General features: G+C 36.1%; 1 protein-coding gene across 1 annotated transcript; it reads right to left on the bottom strand.

The window, feature by feature from the left end:
* Positions 1-12,991: 12,991 nt before the first annotated feature.
* On the bottom strand, positions 12,992-14,562 carry LOC113361168. The gene is made up of 4 exons (XM_026604503.1): positions 14,394-14,562; positions 14,032-14,277; positions 13,765-13,905; positions 12,992-13,438 (listed from the first exon to the last, which is right to left on the bottom strand). Exons 1-4 carry the CDS (start codon positions 14,394-14,396, stop codon positions 13,085-13,087), a joined length of 744 nt encoding a protein of 247 aa, XP_026460288.1. The 5' UTR covers positions 14,397-14,562; the 3' UTR covers positions 12,992-13,084.
* Positions 14,563-19,394: the final 4,832 nt, after the last annotated feature.

The raw sequence follows: 19,394 nt of genomic DNA, 5'->3' as shown, positions 1-19,394 counted from the left end.
AGATGGTGGCAATAGTGTAAGTAAGTGGTTTGTGCTCAAGATGGATTGATGCAGCTGGTGATGTGACTGATGGAGCTAATGGGTACTGGTGGTCATGCCAGGGATGAAATCTGCAGAAAGGTGCTATGTAATTCGAGTTATTGGTGGCATGAGATGGGAGAATGTATGATGGAGTTGCAGGTGGAATGTGGCTCGGATGTTGTTACAAGTTATGATGTTTTTCTGGTGGATTTGGTCATGTTGAGCTGTAATGAAGTAGATGGAGTCGAAGTTGTCATGTGCAAATGAGGCAATGAACTGGTACTGTTGGTTGCCAAAGCTATGACTGAGCTGCAGTTGCAGGAGAGAAAAAAAATGAAGCGGCAGAGGCTGGAACTGGTGAAGTACCATTGTGCAACACAGCTCTGGCCTGTGCAAGTTGCAATGGCTTTGGCTTGGCCACTCAGCCCATCCAGCTGAGTAAGATGCTGACTCATTGACTCGAGTTGACTCGCCTGACCGGTGACCGGGTGGACTTTGCCGGTCACCTGAGTACTATTTCCGGCCACCTATCCGGCCGATTTCCGGCGACTCTCCGTCCAACTTTCTGCCATTTTTCGGCGACAAATTGGCAGAGTTTCTATATGGGTTTTATCACTTTCGGGCCACGCGGATTTTCACCTAATGGACTTTGAAGATTAGACCTAATTTTGGAAAGCAAAGGGATATAAATGAAAGACTCCTACAACTTTTGAGATGACGTTTTTATTATTCTTCTTGGAGCTTTGGAGAAAACTACTTCTAGGGTTTGCTTTGCTTTCATCTTCTTTATTATTTTATTGATCATGATAATGATGAACTCCATTATTATGAGTAACTAAATATACTTGTTGGTTATGGGATAAAAGTTGATTTATCAATGCATGTTATTTGATTCTATGGATTAGTTTTTTCTCAACTTTATTGTTTATGATTCATGGTTTATGGTGTTTTAGGATTTGATTGTTTGATTGGTTGAGTCCGGAATCAATCCGATTTGCTTTCATCTCTAGAGCTATATTAGCATTTTCAATACGTAAAAGTTGTTTGTCCCTGATTTAAAGTAACATAATTGTGGTTAGTGCTTGTAGTGATATATCCTATTAGTCACATATGAATCATAACCTTGGTTAAAACAAATTAGTGCTCTTACACGTTTGTTTGCTTTGATTAGTCTTATTCCATAAATCTTAAAGCTTTTAGGGAGTTAAACTTAATTGTGCTTTTACACTTTGGGTTTCTTTCTAGGAAGAATTCACATATGCATCTTTTAATGTGGTTGTGATGAAATTAGGGAATTAGCGGAATACTCTTGCGATCAAGGTATTCTAGGACTTTTAATAAATAAGAGATTAAATTATTAATTATATTCAATGATGAAAAATACATGCTTGTGAATAATACTATCCCATGACCAATGTCTTCTCTTTATTGATTATTCCAATTATTTACTTTGCTTTACTTTATTTTTACTAAAAAAAATCACTCTTGGTTATCTTAGAAACCAAAAACTGCATAACAACAAAGGCCTCCCTGTGGATACGAACTCTTTCCTACCACTTTCGACATTATTGTAGTTTAGTAAGGAAGTGAAATTATATTTGTCGATTGACAACCGATCACCTTGGATATGGGTCTTTGGTACCATCCAAGTTATTCCTTGCATTAGATTAGAACTCGCAATTCCTGCTTGAGTAAATCAAATCAAGAGAAAGATATAAACTCGTTGATATACTTTTAATTGATTGAGTCTTGTTGATTATCTTAAAAGTATATTCGAGTTTGGCTATACAGATTGATAAGCGAAATATTGGGTGGTGTTGTTAGACACCCGCTTTTTCAATTGGTATCAGAGCAGGCAAACATGTTCAAGACCTCAAAAGTCTATGTTTGTAGCGATCTGACTATATGGACCATAAAGTCTCAACCGACGCTTCACCAGGTTTAAAAACCAACCGTAGAAAAAAGTCTGATAAACTAGTTACTCTTCAAAAAGGGTTGGATGAACAAATCCGGATCAACTCTGGTCTTGTTGCAGAAATTGCAATTCTTAAGGATTTGATATCTGGTAATAGTCCCTTGGTGAATCTGAGGAACTCCAGTTGTTCCTCTTTAAAGAATAGTCGTAAATCAAATAGTAATCAACGACCGGTTGTTGTGAAAACTGATATGACTAGGAACCACTCAGACAAAGTTCAAGGTTTTGGCCCGTATTGTTGTTGTGATTCTTCCAATCACCTTCAACAAGTTTGTATGTCGTTTCAAAAATATATGAATGTTGCAAGTAATCTTTGTAAGAAAACTAAACAACTTTTTGATACTCTGAAAGGACATACAAAACTATCAGGAAACTCTAAACAACTTTTTGATACTCTTGATAGTGGATGTAGTAGAATATGGCAGGTGATCTCACATGGTTTGTTTCGTCTATTGACTATGAAGGAGGTCCTGTAACGTTTGGAGATGGGAGTTGTTGCTACATCAGTAAGAAGGGAACAATCAAACTGCCCGGTGTTCCAGAAATCCATGATGTAGTATACGTAAAAGGTGTGACTGCTAATCTTCTTTCTATTAGTCAAATTTGTGACAAAGGGCATCGAGTTGTCTTCAATGCAAATGGATGTGACATTGTAGACAAAACTGGGAAAGTAATTTTTCAAGGAACTCGTGGTAAAAACAACTGTTATCTACTTGATACTCAGTTTAACAACCGTTGCAATTTGACTAAGGTGAAATCTACACATCTTTGGCATGAGCGTTTTGGTCACATCAATTATCGTCTTCTAACTAAGATCATTAATAAAGAACTTGTTATAGGCATTCCAAAAATCCATGCAAAGATTGAAGGTGTATGTGGTGCCTGTCAAAAGAGTAGGCAAACGAAAGTTCACCACAAATTATCTCGAGATATTCTCACTAAAGCTCCACTTGATTTAATTCATATGGATCTCTTCGGACCAATCCAACAACCCACTGTTTCTAGTAAGAAGTATGCTTTAGTTATGGTAGATGATTACACCAGATTCACTTGGGTTGCATTTCTATCTCATAAGAATGGAACTCTTGGTTCAAGATTATTGTTAAAAGGATCCAGAATGAACAAGATCGCAAACTAAAGAAAATTAGAAGCGATCGTGGAACTGAATTCAAAGACACCAAAGTATTTGAATTCTGTGACGAACTTGGGATCACTCAACAATACTCATCACCTATCACTCCTCAAGATAATGGAGTTGCTGAAAGAAATAATAGGAATATTCAGGAAATGGCCAGGGTAATGCTCCATAACAAAAACTTACCATTAAGATTTTGGGGAGAAGCTGTCTTTACAGCATGTTACTTGACCAACCGTGTGTATTTACGGTCTAAAACCCTTAACACTCCTTATGAGTTGTGGTACGGAAGGAAAACCAACCTACACTATCTCATGGTATTTGGAAGTAAGTGTTATATTCTGAAAGATCGAGAACAAAAAGGTAAATTCAACACCAAAAGTGATGAAGGTATCTTTCTTGGCTATGCTTCTGATAGTCGTGGTTTTCGAGTGTTTAACCTCAGAACACAAGTCATGATGGAATCTGCTAATGTTATCATCGACGACATTAGTAACTTTCGTCATGATAATCCTCCTGCTGAATTACCTCCAACCGAGACAATTGAGAAAGTCAATCCAGAATCAGTTGAAGTTATCCCAACGGTTACTGATCCTGACATTTATAGTGACGAGGAGAAGAGCACTGATAAAGCCATTCCTGATGAACAAGAATGTGTCCCTCCACGACATCTATGGGTTCAAAGAAATCATGATCCCAACAGTATTATTGGAGGAAGAGATTCTACAGCCAAAACAAGAGGACAACTTCAAAATATGTGCAATTTTGGTTGTTATCTTTCACAAGTAGAACCAAGGAATATTGATGAAGCTCTGAACGATCCCTTTTGGGTGAATGCAATGCATGAAGAGTTAAATCAATCTCAAAGACAAGATGTGTGGGAACTTATACCTTGTCCCTCCAATATCAATATTGTTGGTACCAAATGGATATTCAAGAATAAGTCTGATGAATTTGGCACGATTGTCAGAAACAAAGCTAGACTTGTCGCTCAAGGATATTCACAGATTGAAGGGGTTACCTTTGACGAGACCTTTGCTCATGTGGCACGCCTTGAGTCCATTCGTCTTTTGTTACTCATGCTTGTTTTCTTAAGGTTAAGACGTTTCAAATGGATATAAAATCCGCATTCCCAAACGGAATTTTAAATAAGGAAGTCTATTTCGCTCAACCTAAGGGGTTTGAAAACCCTGATTTCCCAAATCATGTGCTAAAACTCAAAAAGGCATTGTATGGGTTGAAACAAGCACCTAGAGCCTGGTTTGAAAAATTTACCACTTCTCTCATTAGGAAAGGTTTTTCAAGAGGTGGAGCTGATAAAACTTTGTTTACCAAATAGAGTGGGAAAGATGTGGTTATTGCTCAAATCTATGTAGATGATATCATCTATGGATCAACTTCTGAAAAATTTGCAAAGGACTTCCAAGTCTCTCTTGCTAAGGAATTTGAAATGATCAATGTTGGTGAATTAAAATTCTTCTTAGGATTACAAATTCAACAACATAACGATGGAATTTACTTATCCCAAGAGAAGTATGCTTGAGACCTTGTGACAAGGTTCCGTCTGGATAAGTCTTCCCCAAAATTGACACCTATGCCCACTACTGGTAAACTACATAGAGATGAGAAAGGAAAAAAAGTGGATCAAAAGTTGTATCGATCTATTATTGGTAGCCTTTCGTATCTTACAACCACTAGACCTGATATTTATTTAAGTGTTGGTTGTTGTGCCAGGTTTCAGGAAAATCCAAAGTAATCACATATTACAGCTGCAAAAAGGATCATTCGATATATTAATCACACTGCCAGGTATGGTTTATCTTACACTTTTGATACTAACACTGATCTATCTTCTTATTCGGATGTTGATTGGGCAGGATGTGTAGAAGACAGAAAAAGTACATCAGGGGGTTTCTACTATGTAGGACTACATCTTGTAGCTTGGCATAGCAAGAAACAAAATTCTCAATCCTTGTCTACATGTGAGGCAGAATATATTGCTGCTGGATCATGATGTACTCAAATCCTATGGATGAAACAAATGCTAGCTGATTATCGAGTTGATACTGGAATAATGAAGATATTTTGTGATAACTCTAGTGCGATTCGAATCACTGAGAATCCCGTTGAGCACTCAAGAACAAAGCACATTGACATAAGGTATTATTTTATTCTTGATCTCTATGAAATAATATCATAAGTATGGAATTTGTGCCTTCCGGCTGATATTCTTACCAAACCATTAGACACTTCTACATTTCAACACTTGCGACAGTCTATTGGTATTGTTTTGGTTCATTAAACCGTTTCTATCTTGCCCCTATGCTTATCTCTATCTTTTTGGCAATTGAGTTTGAAACTCCAGTAGGTTTACTCCAGTTCAGTTTCTATAGAGTTGTTTTTGTCTTGTTAGTGTTATTTTGGTTTCAAAATCCTTCTTTTATTTTGAAATTAAGGCCGCTCTTGTTGTTCTTTCGGGAATGACATCAAATGGGGAGAGTTCTTTTGAACTTGTGCTTAATGGTCATATCCTGAGGGGTGTGTGGCTGTGGAATTTTAGAGGGGTTATCTTGTATCTTTAAACTCCTTGATGAATGTGATTAGGTTTTTGATTTTTTGTTGTAGTAAATAAGATTCGAACTCTAAGACTTGTGAAGATTAATTTAAAGATTTAATGAAAATGATAAATAAAAGCGAGAGTTACTGGGACTAGGATTTCACCGAATTCATATCATCAAGTTCAATTATTTATTCTTCATATCATCAAGTTCAATTATTTATTCTTCAATAAATAAAAACATGGACTCTTATTTTTGCCAAGATAGATTCTCAAAATATTAGTTGTAAATCCTAAGTATGGGACATAAAAACATCTAAGCAAGCATGACCCATCAAATGAAATGACAAATAATTAATCAAAATCATAATTCTATTTTAATTAGTACAAAAGTCATATAGAGAATAAAATAATTTTACCCATGTATGAAATTAGACTTCCTCCGTCGTCCCAGTATTGAGGTTTAGCTACTCATGATGTAGACACTTTCAAAATATTTTTTATATGGCTCAAATGGTGTTTACAATGAAGAAAAGGAGAATAATAACATAAATCAGGAATTTGCAACGCTTAACAGGCGTTACAAACTCACCGTTTTACAGAAACTATATTAAGAAACTGTCATAGAAAAATTGTCACTAAGCCTTGAACTGTGACAGTTGTAAAACGACAGACCCGTACCGTCGTTTGTGTTTTCGTCTTCTACCTCTCTGCAGCAGTAGAGAAGTTTCTGCAACTTCTCCTCTTCAGCTCTGTAGCCTCTCCCAACTCTCGATGTCCCACTATGAGTCTTGAAAATTCTTTATATACCCAACTCCATCAAGAATATCCCTTAATAACTCGCCAAATCTCTGTAATAATTCCATGCAGTCATTGGGAATAATTTCCTGAATTAAATTCTTCACACATCTGCAGGTACTCTGTGCATTCGCATCATCCTCAAACACGCTCCATAAGAAGTTTAGCATGCATCAAACTCATGCAAACCTTCAACAGATGAAATAAAAATCTCGAGAATATCTCGAAGAACAAATGTGCCATGTTTTCTTCCACATCACACCACACTCCTATTTTCTCGAAATTAAATCTCTTACCATCTCTGTTTCGATTAAACAGGATGGTCTCAACTAATTGGAACGAGAAAATCTCCTCAAATCTTCTCGACTTTAATGAAGAAAATCCTCCCATACACGTACTCCATGTTTTCTCTCACGCGTGATTGTAGCCAAAGTTAATCGATTCTGACAACATTACCTACCTTGTTTAGTCAAAGCAGGATATTTGATGCCAATTCCAGCTATTTAATCTCCTTCAAACTCGTCGAAATCTTCAGTGTAAGCTCTCGGGTTTTCAAGAACCAATTCCCGCCCAAAACGAATTCAAACAAAGATGAAAGGGTTGCCCCTTATCCAACAGTTGGGGTGTGAATATCAAGAGGGGTGTCCTGGTGTGTGAATAGCAATTGGGTGCCCCTTAGTAATTGAGGTTCCCCTTATCCAAAACTTAGAGAGTCTGAATAACATGTGTCCTCCGGGGGTGCTTTTATCAACTTTTCGATCCGATTTTTCCAAAAATATTTATTGCGCAAAAACACCCAAACAAGTTTATTAGTGATAAAATGAGTCCCAGCTAATGTATTTATGGGTGAAAATGCATCGCACTTTCGTGCTTATCAGAATGCATTTAGCTTCGGCTTTATGATTGCATCTAAATTAGTTGGTATGTATTTTTTTTTCCTTTTGTCATGAAATGTCTCTTTCGGAAATTCATTATGATCCCGTTCTTGTACCTTTGCCAATTTTATTGACAAAAAGGGGGAGAATTAATATGTAGTTCACACTACAAATACATATGGTTTTCGGATCATTGTGTAAAGGGGAGTGGTTTCCATGTGAGATGGAGTATTGACTAAGGTGGAGTGATACATATCACCGTAGTATTATTGTTGAAGTTGTGATACAATTAAACTTTGACGCTGTGTAATAATACTATGACATTGTATAACAATGATCGAGAACTATGTTTTCTCATTGTTATAGCTACGGATCTTCAACAGAGGTGATGCTAAACTTACAACCTTTGGGATCATTGGAGTACTTGGAAGTGACGAAGATTTAGAGGAATGTTGAAGATTAGACATGTGGAGCAGGAGCTACTAAAGTTTCTTTATCTTTTTTGTATTTCATATGTATTGATAGTTTTGTCACTAAAATTGACAAAGGGGGAGATTGTTAGAGCATTGCTCGGTCGAACTCGCATGTGTTGCTATCTCAAGCATGTTTGTCAATGTTAGTGATCAAAACTATAAGTCTTGAGTTGTAGTATATTATAGCTAAGTATCGTAATAGGATAGTTGCGCTCAAGGACTTCATGGCGATTCATCATACATGTATAAGAACTACTCAAGGAACCGGTGGAACTTCTCGACAAAAAGGCATGTGAAGACTTGAACCTATCTATCACTCATAAGTATATATACTCTATCTCCTACTCTGGGAGACAAGAAGTCGTATGCTATATATAGACTTGGATTATACACATTTGGTATTCGAGCCGAGTATACCTCGCCTACCAAGTTTTCGGCGCCGCTGCCGGGGAGTGGTTCCAAAATACTCTTTTGTTGATATCATTGTATATAGTTTATTTTTAGTTTTTGTACATAATTTATTTTTATTTTTATTTTAAATTTCTTTTAGTATTTTTATGCAATTTGCTTGATTATTTTTTTAGGTACCTTAGTCAGAAGTGCTGCGAGCGAAAAGCAAGTATGTACTCGGCAAGCTTTTGCAAGAGCCACTTGGAAGATCCATTAGAGATTTGCTTAGCTCGTTTTGGGTTTGGTTTTGATGATGATGGTGTTATTTGTGAAGTCAATGCCTTGTTAGACTCCGCACCGTTGCTAGACACTAATAAATGGAACCCCAAATTAGAACCTCTAGTTTTGTCCAAGTCCCGACTAGTTCCATCAGTCGAGAAACATCCGACCTTGACCCTTAAGCCATTAAGTTCTGAATTTTTTTCGTCTTGATGATATTAATAATGAAACCGTTTTAGATGATAATGGGTCTATGAGTCGTGATATTATTGCTCCATTGAGCTCTTGTTCCGTGGAAATTATTTCAGCTGATTTAGAACCTGATTTAGAGCGTGTTCCGCCAATAAAAACTGTCAAACAATCTGAATTTGTTGCGTATGTGAATGATTTACTTATCCCATCTATGCATTATTTGAATATCACTTATAGTTTTCGATTGAGAATGAATTTACATACCGTTTTGGAGGTTTATAGTGTTCACAGGGACATATCTTCAGCTGACCGGATTAGTTGGGATGATCCTCAACTTTTTAGACTCTATATATATGATTGGATGTCTACTTTGGGGTACCAAGCTCACCTTGTTTGAGACTACATTCTATTGGCAAGTAGGGAAACAAATACATTTCGCTTCATGGGAGTCAACCCATCAGATTTGTTCCCTCTACTCTATCTTTTATTTTTATTGTTTATTTTTGTATTTCCCATCTTAATTTCTACGTTGGATGACTCAATTACATTGAGGACAATATAATGTTTAAGTGTGGGAGTGGGTAATTATCCATATTTTTGTAGGTTTTCACTTTTCTTAGAATTAAAAAAAAAAGTCAATTGCATAATATCTCTGTTTTGCTCGAGGACTAGCAAAATATAAGAGTGGGGGTGTTGATAAGCATGTATATGCTACATTTTATACCCATATTTATATTAGCTATGATACAATATTTTAGTTAATAATACTATTTTAGTGCTTTTGTAGAAAGTACAAGTGAATTCGATCATCCAGCGAATAAACAACAAAATGTGAGACTAAATGGTGTTTACGATGAAAACGGAAAAATGCGGTTGGTCTGGTACTTCCATATATCAGCAACCACAATGATGAAATGTGGTTGGCCTGGTATTTCCATGTATCAGCAACCACAATGATCAATTATGCTGGCCTGGTATTTTTATATATCAGCAACACTTATTATGCTGGCCTGGTATTTCCATGTATCAGCAGCCGGGTTGGCCTGGTATTTCCATGTATCAGCAACCACAATTATGAAATGGGGTTGGCCTGGTATTTCCATATATCAGCCACCACAATGATGAAATGAGGTTGGCCTGGTATTTCCATATATCAGCAACCACAATGAAAAAAATGACAAAATGTAGCTGGCCTGGTATCTCCATGTATATCAGCAGCATAAAATTGTTTCATAGGAGAGGCACAAACGCAGCAAATGAATTGAAATCAAAGTGGGGTTGGCACATGCAAACTGAAACTGAGAGTATTTTATCTTTCTTACTTTATTACAAATATATTCCACCGGGAAAGATAATTTATTTGCCATGTGAAGAATTAATTGAGGAATATTTACACGTGAGATTATTTTGGAAATAAAGTAACTCTTTCTTCATTTGGGAGATTTTGGAAATAAGGAGAGATTATTATTTCATTGGAAGAAAGAGGTGGCAATACTATTTAGGGAAAGATATTGATGACGACATCAACTTGCATGCAAGATATTTTCATAGGATAATTTATTTTGACTCTTTGATTAATGAAATAAAAGAAAGGGAAGGTTATAAGAAGGGGTGTCGACTATTTGAGAGGAGAGCCCGGCCACAGGACCGTAAGTAGAGAAGAGTTTTGAAGTTTTGTTTTCGATTCTTCATTTTTCATTAGCTAGAGTTTGATTTTAATATGTTTATGGCTTTTGAGAAATCCATGTCTAGCTAGAGTCATGTTAGGGTTTAGGTAGAAACCAATTTAATTGTGTAAACTCTACATTTATATGCTCAATAATTATAGAAAAGACTAGTAGTTTTTCTTCATATGGCTTGGTATTTTATTGTTCATGTGATTTTCTTGATTGTTTATGCTTTTCAATTGATATGGCGTGCTTTGGTTAAGTTCTTTGACGTGATATGCTTTAGGATTGATAGGTAATGCTTTAGAATCACTACCCATGAAGCGAAGAAAATTACAGCGGAGAAACAATATTTGAAAATGCATGGAATATATTTTTAATTAGTAGAATTTGCATAATTAATTGGTGGAAACCGAAAATCCTAATAACCCGCTCTCATTTTGTTTACTGTTAGAATTATTATTATTTCATTTTGTTCCAAATTTCTGAAAATCGTTCAAACATCATCTTGTCGATTAGTTAGTTTTGATATTAATTAGTAGTAGTATTTCACACTCCTCGTGGGAACGACCTGTACTTTCCATTGTTCTTCTAGTTAGACAATGTGCACTTGCAGTATATTATTGTAGGTTTCCGAGCCTACCATAAACTCTGCCCGGTAACTTAAGTCCGCGAACCTAGTCTGCGAACTTGAGAAGGTTATATATCTGAAGATGATTTCTGAACTTAAACTTAAAAAGACTAAGGAATGCAGTTTATAATCTCTGACAGGGATAAGATCGTTATCCGTCTGTGTTGGCAGGAGCTTTTCAAATGTCTATGTGTTGAACTGTACCCAGAGTCAGGGTACTGTTGTTGTGTACCTTGGAATTTATGATGTTGGGATGAAAGGAAAGGAGTTTAAGAGTTCACCTTCTGTGTCTATTTGGTGAGTTGGGAGAAGGAATACATCTCCAATGAGGCTTTGAAACCTTTCCTCATTGCTTGCAACAAGTACATGACCAACTTTTCCTCGAACCTATGTTAGATTGACTTTCTTTCTTCCCTTAAATCAATCATAGCCATCTGTGAGTAGTTAGAAACTAATCATTTATAGTTTAGCAAAATGATCTTTTTGTTGTGTTTAGTGCATTTCACAACTATGGATAGTTGCGGATCTGCGGTGCCAGCCTAGTTGGGATGACAGTCATTATGTGATGTTCATGGGGCTGATGTCTTGTGTTTTTTATTTCGATCTATTTTTTCTTGTCATTGTGTTTTGTTCTTCTCTAGGGCAGCCCTATCTGGAATTAAAAGTATGTTCTGTTTTGGAATTAAGAGTATGTCCTGACAAGAAGCTAACCAGTTCTTACCTGCAAGAGCTATGATGTGCAGCGTTTTGATGTACAAAAGAAAGATAGTCTCGCGAGGAATTTTCAGTTACAGATTCGTAAATAATTTAAGTCGTAGCTTGTACTTGAGTTGTTTGAGTTGAAGACTCAAATCAAAATGAATGAAAGAACATGCGGAACTGAAATTTTGAAATGAGAAGAGAGAACCAACACTAACAAAATATCCAATACAACTTGTAGAAATGAAGAATGAATGCATACTCGGTGTGGGCAGTGGCTGCTATATTTGTGATCTGAATTAAAATGCTAGCCATTTCTTCCCCTCTGCTTTATCACAATGATGGAATGTATTCATCTAGTGTTTGATCTGATTCTACACCCACAAGCCCAACGAAAAGGGGAAGGCATGAACAGTATTATGGGCCGGTGTTGTGCACCTTTTTTTGGTAATCCTGGTGATTTGTTCTTTATAGAACCGTCTGATATGCGATCACTTAGCGGTCATTTGAAATTGATGACAAATTGTTCGCATTGAGAATTGAATTGGCAAAACATGATGTATGTGTTTGTGCAAAGAAAGAATACTTCAGGTAGTTGGATTAGGACGAGGGTCACTAATTAATTACTAGGCTGCGAGTGAGTATTCATGGCCTTGCATTGCCTTGTCGATTGAAAACTTGATTATACGCAAGAATCAAAGACTGCAAAGAAGATATTAATAAACAGGGACAAACCAAATTCATCAAAACATCCTAAGAAAAACTAAAGCAATTGCTTCAAAATAAAGTCATGAAACACATGAAGTCATGGCAAACTGAATAGCTCTAATTCTTCTCCCATGAAATCCTTCTCCTTTAAAATAGGGTTCATTGCTCAACTAGTAACCCATTTTCATCCCAAAGTAAGAATTTGATGAACCAGGTTTCTGGTTGTCTTATCTTTTTGTTTAGAAGTCCTCTCTCATTTCAACAATTGTTATGGTGTCCTAATGTAACATGACCACAGGCACAGAAGGTCCTCGAGTATAGCACCCATTTTGTACCTGTATGGAGATTAATAACAAACTAATGAGAGCAAAACAAGGCTCTCTAATTCATGACTTTAACTAATCTATTTTTTCAGCATATCAAGAAAAAAAATGACTCCGAAAAATGTACCACCCACAAACAATAACTTGGAATTGGGAATCACGTGATGCCATTAAGACAAAAAAATCCACGAGATGGGGTGATTAATTAATTATTTAATTAATTAATTAAAACAAAAACCAAAGAAATAGAGAGAAGAGAGGAGGGGTAGTGAGATTTTTTAAGGTATTAATTAGAAGTTAATTAATTTAATTTAGAACAGTAAAAGAAAAACATATGGTAAAAATGTTCATGTTGTTGTTGCTAACATAGAGGAGATCTCTGAGGGATTCCTTTTCTTCTACTCATACTTGTTGCCATATCTTCACTACTTGAATCACTACTACTAATGTTATTAGCTGATCTTCCACATACTATATAGCCACTTCTTTTCTTCCTAACAAATTCGGTACATATCATCATACTCATGTTCTCCGAACCCGACGACGAACTCACCGGCTCGTCGTAATCTACAATTGTCGAATTTGTCATTTCGTCCTCTTCGTCGTAGCAGTCACCGTTATCTTGTGGGATGAGAAAGTCTGGACTAAGTTGTAATGTATGGCAAACCCTCAAGTATGGAGATAAACTCTTCTTATGCTTCAGTAGATAATCCACCTTGTTAATTATCACATCAACTGAGTCACATAACCGTATATTTAACTAGTCGAATACTCTAAAATGATCATTAATGAGAGAAATTTAAAATTTAAAATGGATTAAATTTGGATATATTTTCAGTTTATTGCGTATTAAAAGAAAATTGATCCGTTAAAAATGTAGACAAGTTTGAACCTCTTAAATATTATTTCTAATTTTCAAGCTAAACTCATGCGTATGTACCTCATTATTCGCTATTATAGGGAATTGATATCATAAAATGCTAAACGATCAAAATTGGAAAACAGACATATCCTTGGAGTTTGCTGGATATTTTTTTTTACCTTGCAACCCAGAGAACAATGAACATAAGGTTCTTGTAAGCTTCTATCACATGAAGTGCAAAAGTTTCCAGAGCCTTTAAACTGTCTACTTTGAGGTCTCTTCTTAATGAACACCACCTTTGAACTGTTAATGGTATAAGACTACACATAACCAAAAAAAAGCAAAGAAAAGACATGTCAGTAATATGCCTAATGTAATTGAGATACATACACCTTAATTAATCAAAAAAGGGAAAAAAAACATGCATATTATCTAAAATTACCAACCTGAACACTAGAGCAATCAATAAGTTTCTCAAGGTCTTCCAGTCTAACAACGTCGTGATAAACATATCGCCGAATCTGAACGAGCCGATGATAACGATGAGCAGGTAAACAATGCGGACAAATACTAGTACAACAATCCAAACAGAATACATTCTTCTCATTTTTCTTTGCTGTTTCATGTGCTGGACATCCTGCAAAGAACTTCTGTGTGTATAGTGCTTCCAGCCATGCAGGTTTCTGAATTCCCTGTAAATAATCAAGGGAACAACCATTAAAAAGAAAAGAAAAAAAAATCTTCAAACCAAAACCAATAACAGAAATTCTAAATTTTGGTACGTAATTAAAACAAAACGTAAACCCACCATGATACTGATGATACTAGTTCCTCCGGGGAGTGGAAGGCCACTGCCCAAGCTCAGGAGAGTATTAATAGAGAGGAGCAAAAGCTAGTACTGGGACAGTGAGAAAAGAGGGGAAGAGAAGAGGATTAGGTTGTGGAAACGAAGTAGTATTTATGGAGTATCACAAGAGAAGAAGGGGAGGGGGGTATATATTTATTCCTCTATGATGAGTTATATAGAGATAAAACACACATACACATAAGAGGAGGAGAGTAAGATACGAGGAGAACGTGGGTGGTGTTTCCATGTCTCCCATGCCCTAAAACTTTAAACAATAGGGTCTCATCACCTTGGCTCAAGAGCTTACAAACACTAAAGTAATTTACTTAAGTTTATGGGTGTTGCCCAAGAAATTTTAATTTTCTTTTTTTTTTTCTTTTTTATAATTCTGATTCTTCTACCTAAGTGATGAATGATAGTGGTTACTTCTTCCTTTGGACTTTGACCTTGTTTGCTCAATCAAATTCACTTCACTACTACCAAACTGTCCCTCCCAGAGTAACTTCGATGGGTCATTTTCTTTGTCACTGAGAACATCCATACCTACAGTGCCACGTGATGGATTATTTTAGGCCTCGTGGGTCACCACATTAACCCCCAAACAAACAAAAACCAAACCAATTTCGGGTGTTTATTTATTGTGGTAACACTCAAGGCTTCATAAGTACTGAAAAAGACTCGAAAACCTAATTTGGTACACACTTATGCAGAAATTCCATGCATGCAAGCGAGAGAATTTTCGTTTTGATAAAGATTTTGCAGGTTGTATAATGCATAAAATCATAAAACAAAAATCATAATCGACTTTTAGATATTCATCTCTGGTGGCCGGAGAACAAAAATCATACATTTTGTTTCACTCTGATTTGCTTCTAATTAGTGTTGCATTGAAGGACTAAAAATGGTTAAAGAAAAGCAAGACCAGAGAACATGTAGAAGAAAACCAGGTTTCGAGGTATCAAAAATGGCAACACATCCAACAACTCCCACTAAGTAGCTTAAAAATGGGGATTGTCATTTTTTTAATCATCTGGTTTTGGTAAAAACATGCATTTGGAACATACAATAATTATAATTACGATCATCTCCATGCTTGGAACTTGATGTGCTTGTTTTTCTTAAGCTCGATCATATCCCTATTTCTCGAAACTAGAATGAAGGGTCTTCCTATAAGTGTACAATAGGATGTTGCCATATATAACCCATATCTGTGGTCCATTCTCCATAGTGATTCTCTGAGTAATGAAACCGCTTGATGGCAAAATGATTAATGCATGAATAGCAGAATGGCTGCCAAATAGTTTTCTAGTTTTGGATCTCATTAAATACTGCAAGTGAAGTCTGCAACACACAGCCGACCTCTAAATTCAACACCAACATAAACACAATGATCAATATTTACTACTCTAATCCCATCCACAAAAATTCTCCGCATTACTCCTCTTAGTCTTACCTCCATTACTCAAAATCTAGCAGTATCAAAACTACAAAAATCTACTCCATATCCTATGAGTTACAAAAATCTACTCCATATCCTATGAGTCTATGACAGAAACTATGATTACCCTACAAAACCTAAGGGAAAGGTTTGAACCCAAAATATCTGTAAGATATAGCTAATATTACTGCAATTAATGCCAAAACCAATTTACTGCACCCCAACACAATCTTGCAAGTTTTTTGTGGCTGATATCTTTTTAACCGAGAGTCCCAATGACTTAAAATTGCATGCATCCGAGCATGTTTGTTGTTTGCTAACTCGGGGTCTGGATTTAATTCGGTTTCTGACCTGAATTGAATATCAGATTGTTTTTTCTTTTTTTGAGTTAGATCTGACTCGTGATCTGAGTCAGACCTAATTTCTGACACAAACACATTTGAGTAAGATAATACTCTATATTTATGGGAACAAACCAGTGATTCAAAAGACAAACACATTGAATTAGATCCAGATAATTTCAGTCAGATCTTGACGAGTCAGATCCAAACAAGTCGGGTTAGTCCGGAAAAAACAAACAACGCCTAAGTCACTACCAAATTTTACTGCGTGATCAACAATTCCATCTCTACCAAGTCTAATGTTCGCAACAACGCTAGTCCAACGCAAGTACAGATCACGGGTCAAAGGTGACTGCATAAAGCATTACGCCCACACCTCCATCTCAAACTTAAGTATCCCCTCATATCTCTTTTCTTACGTACCCTTTTCGAGTCAATCAATCAAACTAATGTCACGTCGGTCTATATATAGTCATCACAATCTTAAGTTTTAGGTCCTTAGGCCCCTAGGCTCTCTTGTACTGTTAAAGTTCATTTCGGATGTCTGATTTTGCAGCCCTAAACATATCAGTGATTTGATCGATATGACTTTGTCCATAAAAACAACTTTTCTCCTTAAATTCTAATTTGGGTCGAAATATCCCCGTAAGGTAAGAACTGAATCCAAAATCCCTTGCCGTTTACTTCTATTAGCTCTTATAAATATATATATTATATCCGTTTCTAGAAAAAAAATATTATCACTTTTTCATTTTAGAATGAAAACATAAGAAATAATTGATTAGCTTCGCTAATTAATCACATCTAATATATTAGATGTTATAAGTTGGACAGTAATTAATGTAATTAGATGCCATCTTTCTGGATCTTATTGACTGTTTGATAGTAATGGTGCTTCAGTTCAGAATACGGGAAAAAGTTTCTACTATTAACAACTTAGTACGTAGCACTTTACCTACAGGAGGACTAAATAAGGTAAGTTTTTATGGTCTGGGAGGTTATGTTCAGTAACTCTTTGAGTTAAAGAACGAACAAGAGAGAGGAGAGCACAAACACGGAAGCATAAAAGACTACATTGATAATAATTGGGTGTATTAACATTCATGGATCATCAGCCTATTTATATTGTTCACAAACTTGACTGCCACTCAAGGAACTTTCCTAACTAAGATCAAACTCTAAACATAGACACTTTCCTAACATAAACCAATTTCCTAAAATACAAAAGACTTGTTTAACAAGATAAACGTGTGTTACTTAACACACGTACTGTATGCCTTACCACCCTCCCGCAAGCGTAACGGGTGATCTTGAACCGTTAGCTTGAACCTTAAGAAAGAAAACCGGTCTTGTTTCATCCAAGGAGCGTACGCTGGATTTGGGTCTTCACTGTTGGGAAGAGTTGGAGATGGACATGAATTGTCGCGGGTAACAAAACTATCGAGTTCATAACTTTGGAGATACGTGAGAAACTGAGCACGCCATAGAGAGTAAAACGGACATCAAGAAGTTTAGGTATAGAGAAGATTTGATATAGTTTAGGTATAGAGAAGAATATAAGAGGTTTAGAAGAAGTGTTCTTTTATTAATCTTCGGTGGTGTATGTAGACGTGGGCAATAAAGGGTTTGGTAGATTTAATAAGACAGAAAAAGTTAAGAATTTAGAGAGACAGGACTCAAGAGTGATTGGATAAGCCGAGAGAGGTGATTTGTTGAGAGAAGAAGATAGACTGAGATTTCTAAGAATTTGTTAGGTTTGGTGATGATGAAGTGAGGGTAGGTGATGGAATTAATTAATTAATTAAAGGATGAATAAGAGAAGAACAGTGGTTTCGAGGAAAGAAGCAGTCGGATGGAATGATTAGAATAAGACAAATAGAGTGAAATATGTGCATCATATAAAGAGTGGGATCCGCGAGATGTTGAGAAAGTTTACTGTTTAACAGTAAAAGAAAAGAGAAGAGTTAGACCAAAGAAAGTGGTAAGGGGTGATGTGATGTTTATTAAGCACCAGGGAGAATTTTTTTTTTTTTTTTTGAGAAAGAATTAAAAAAAGATAGAGAATAAAGATTGGTGTAGAGCGGGTGGGGAAGAAAAAGTTGTGGAAGGAATTAATCAATAATGAAAGAATTCGTGGGAAAAAATGGTGAAGGAATATGGATTGACGGACAGCGAAAACAATAAAGAAAGGTATCAGGATCGGAAAAAGAAGAAAGGTTGGAAACAATCAATTAATTTAACGAGGGTAGATGAATGAGAAGTTTAGGTTTTCTGAGTATGAAAGAAAAGTAGAGAAAGCTAAAGAAGGTGAGGATCGAAACTTGCTCTGATACCAAGTTAAAGAACGAACAAGAGAGAGGAGAGCACAAACGCGGAAGCATAAAAGACTACATTGATAATAATTGGGTGTATTAACATTCATGGCTCAACAGCCTATTTATATTGTTTACAAACTTGACTGCCACTCAAGGCATTTTCCTAACTAAGATCAAACTCTAAACATAGACACTTTCCTAACATAAACCAATTTCCTAAAATACAAAAGACTTGTTTAACAAGATAAACGTGTTACTTAACACAGGTACTGTATGCCTTAACACTTTGCCTACAAGAGGAGCCAGAGCCATATTGCGCCATACAGGAATAAATGTAGATACAGAAGAGTGTGCTCTTTATAAAGTAGAAGTGGTGACTGCATAGAATTCATCATTGCACTGCTCTTATTGTTTTGAGCTCTGGGACCATTTTATCCAGGCTTTCCATGTTTCTTGGCCAATTAGCAATTAGGGTATCCTTGTTTATTTATGGACTGGTACTTACGATAGGGTGCTCTTTGGTCCTAGTGATTCCGAGTGTAAAACGGTTGATGGCCAAATGATCAATATTGCATGAAGAGCAACATTGAATTTCATTAAATAATTGTATGCAATAATGATTAACACGATGAAAAAGTTTGATTTGAGATGTGAGAAGTAAATACGATTAAAAGGTTTGATTTGAAATGTGAGAAATTAATACAATGTCTAGAATCCAAAGCAGATATTTTCTGCAACTGAAACTGAAAACTACTTGCACGGCCAATCTAGTTAAGATCACGCCGGTCTATAGTCGCAGTTTTAAGTTGTGTCCCTATTAGTGTACTGTTTGGCATCTGCTCTGTGGTCCATACTCCGTAGTGACTCT

The sequence above is a fragment of the Papaver somniferum genome, chromosome 3 (genome assembly GCF_003573695.1).
Source record: "Papaver somniferum cultivar HN1 chromosome 3, ASM357369v1, whole genome shotgun sequence".
In the NCBI taxonomy this organism is placed as follows: Eukaryota; Viridiplantae; Streptophyta; class Magnoliopsida; order Ranunculales; family Papaveraceae; genus Papaver; species Papaver somniferum.
Note: the sequence above shows the minus strand (reverse complement) of the source record. Positions and strands in the feature narration are given on the sequence as shown.

Excerpts from the sequence above, each read along its gene's own strand:
- LOC113361168 (XM_026604503.1), bottom strand. Across the intron at positions 13,906-14,031 it reads TTGATTGCTCTAGTGTTCAG|TCTTATACCATTAACAGTTC; the intron begins GTTGGTAATTTT and ends GGTTATGTGTAG. Across the intron at positions 13,439-13,764 it reads ATTGTTCTCTGGGTTGCAAG|GTGGATTATCTACTGAAGCA; the intron begins GTAAAAAAAAAT and ends ATAATTAACAAG.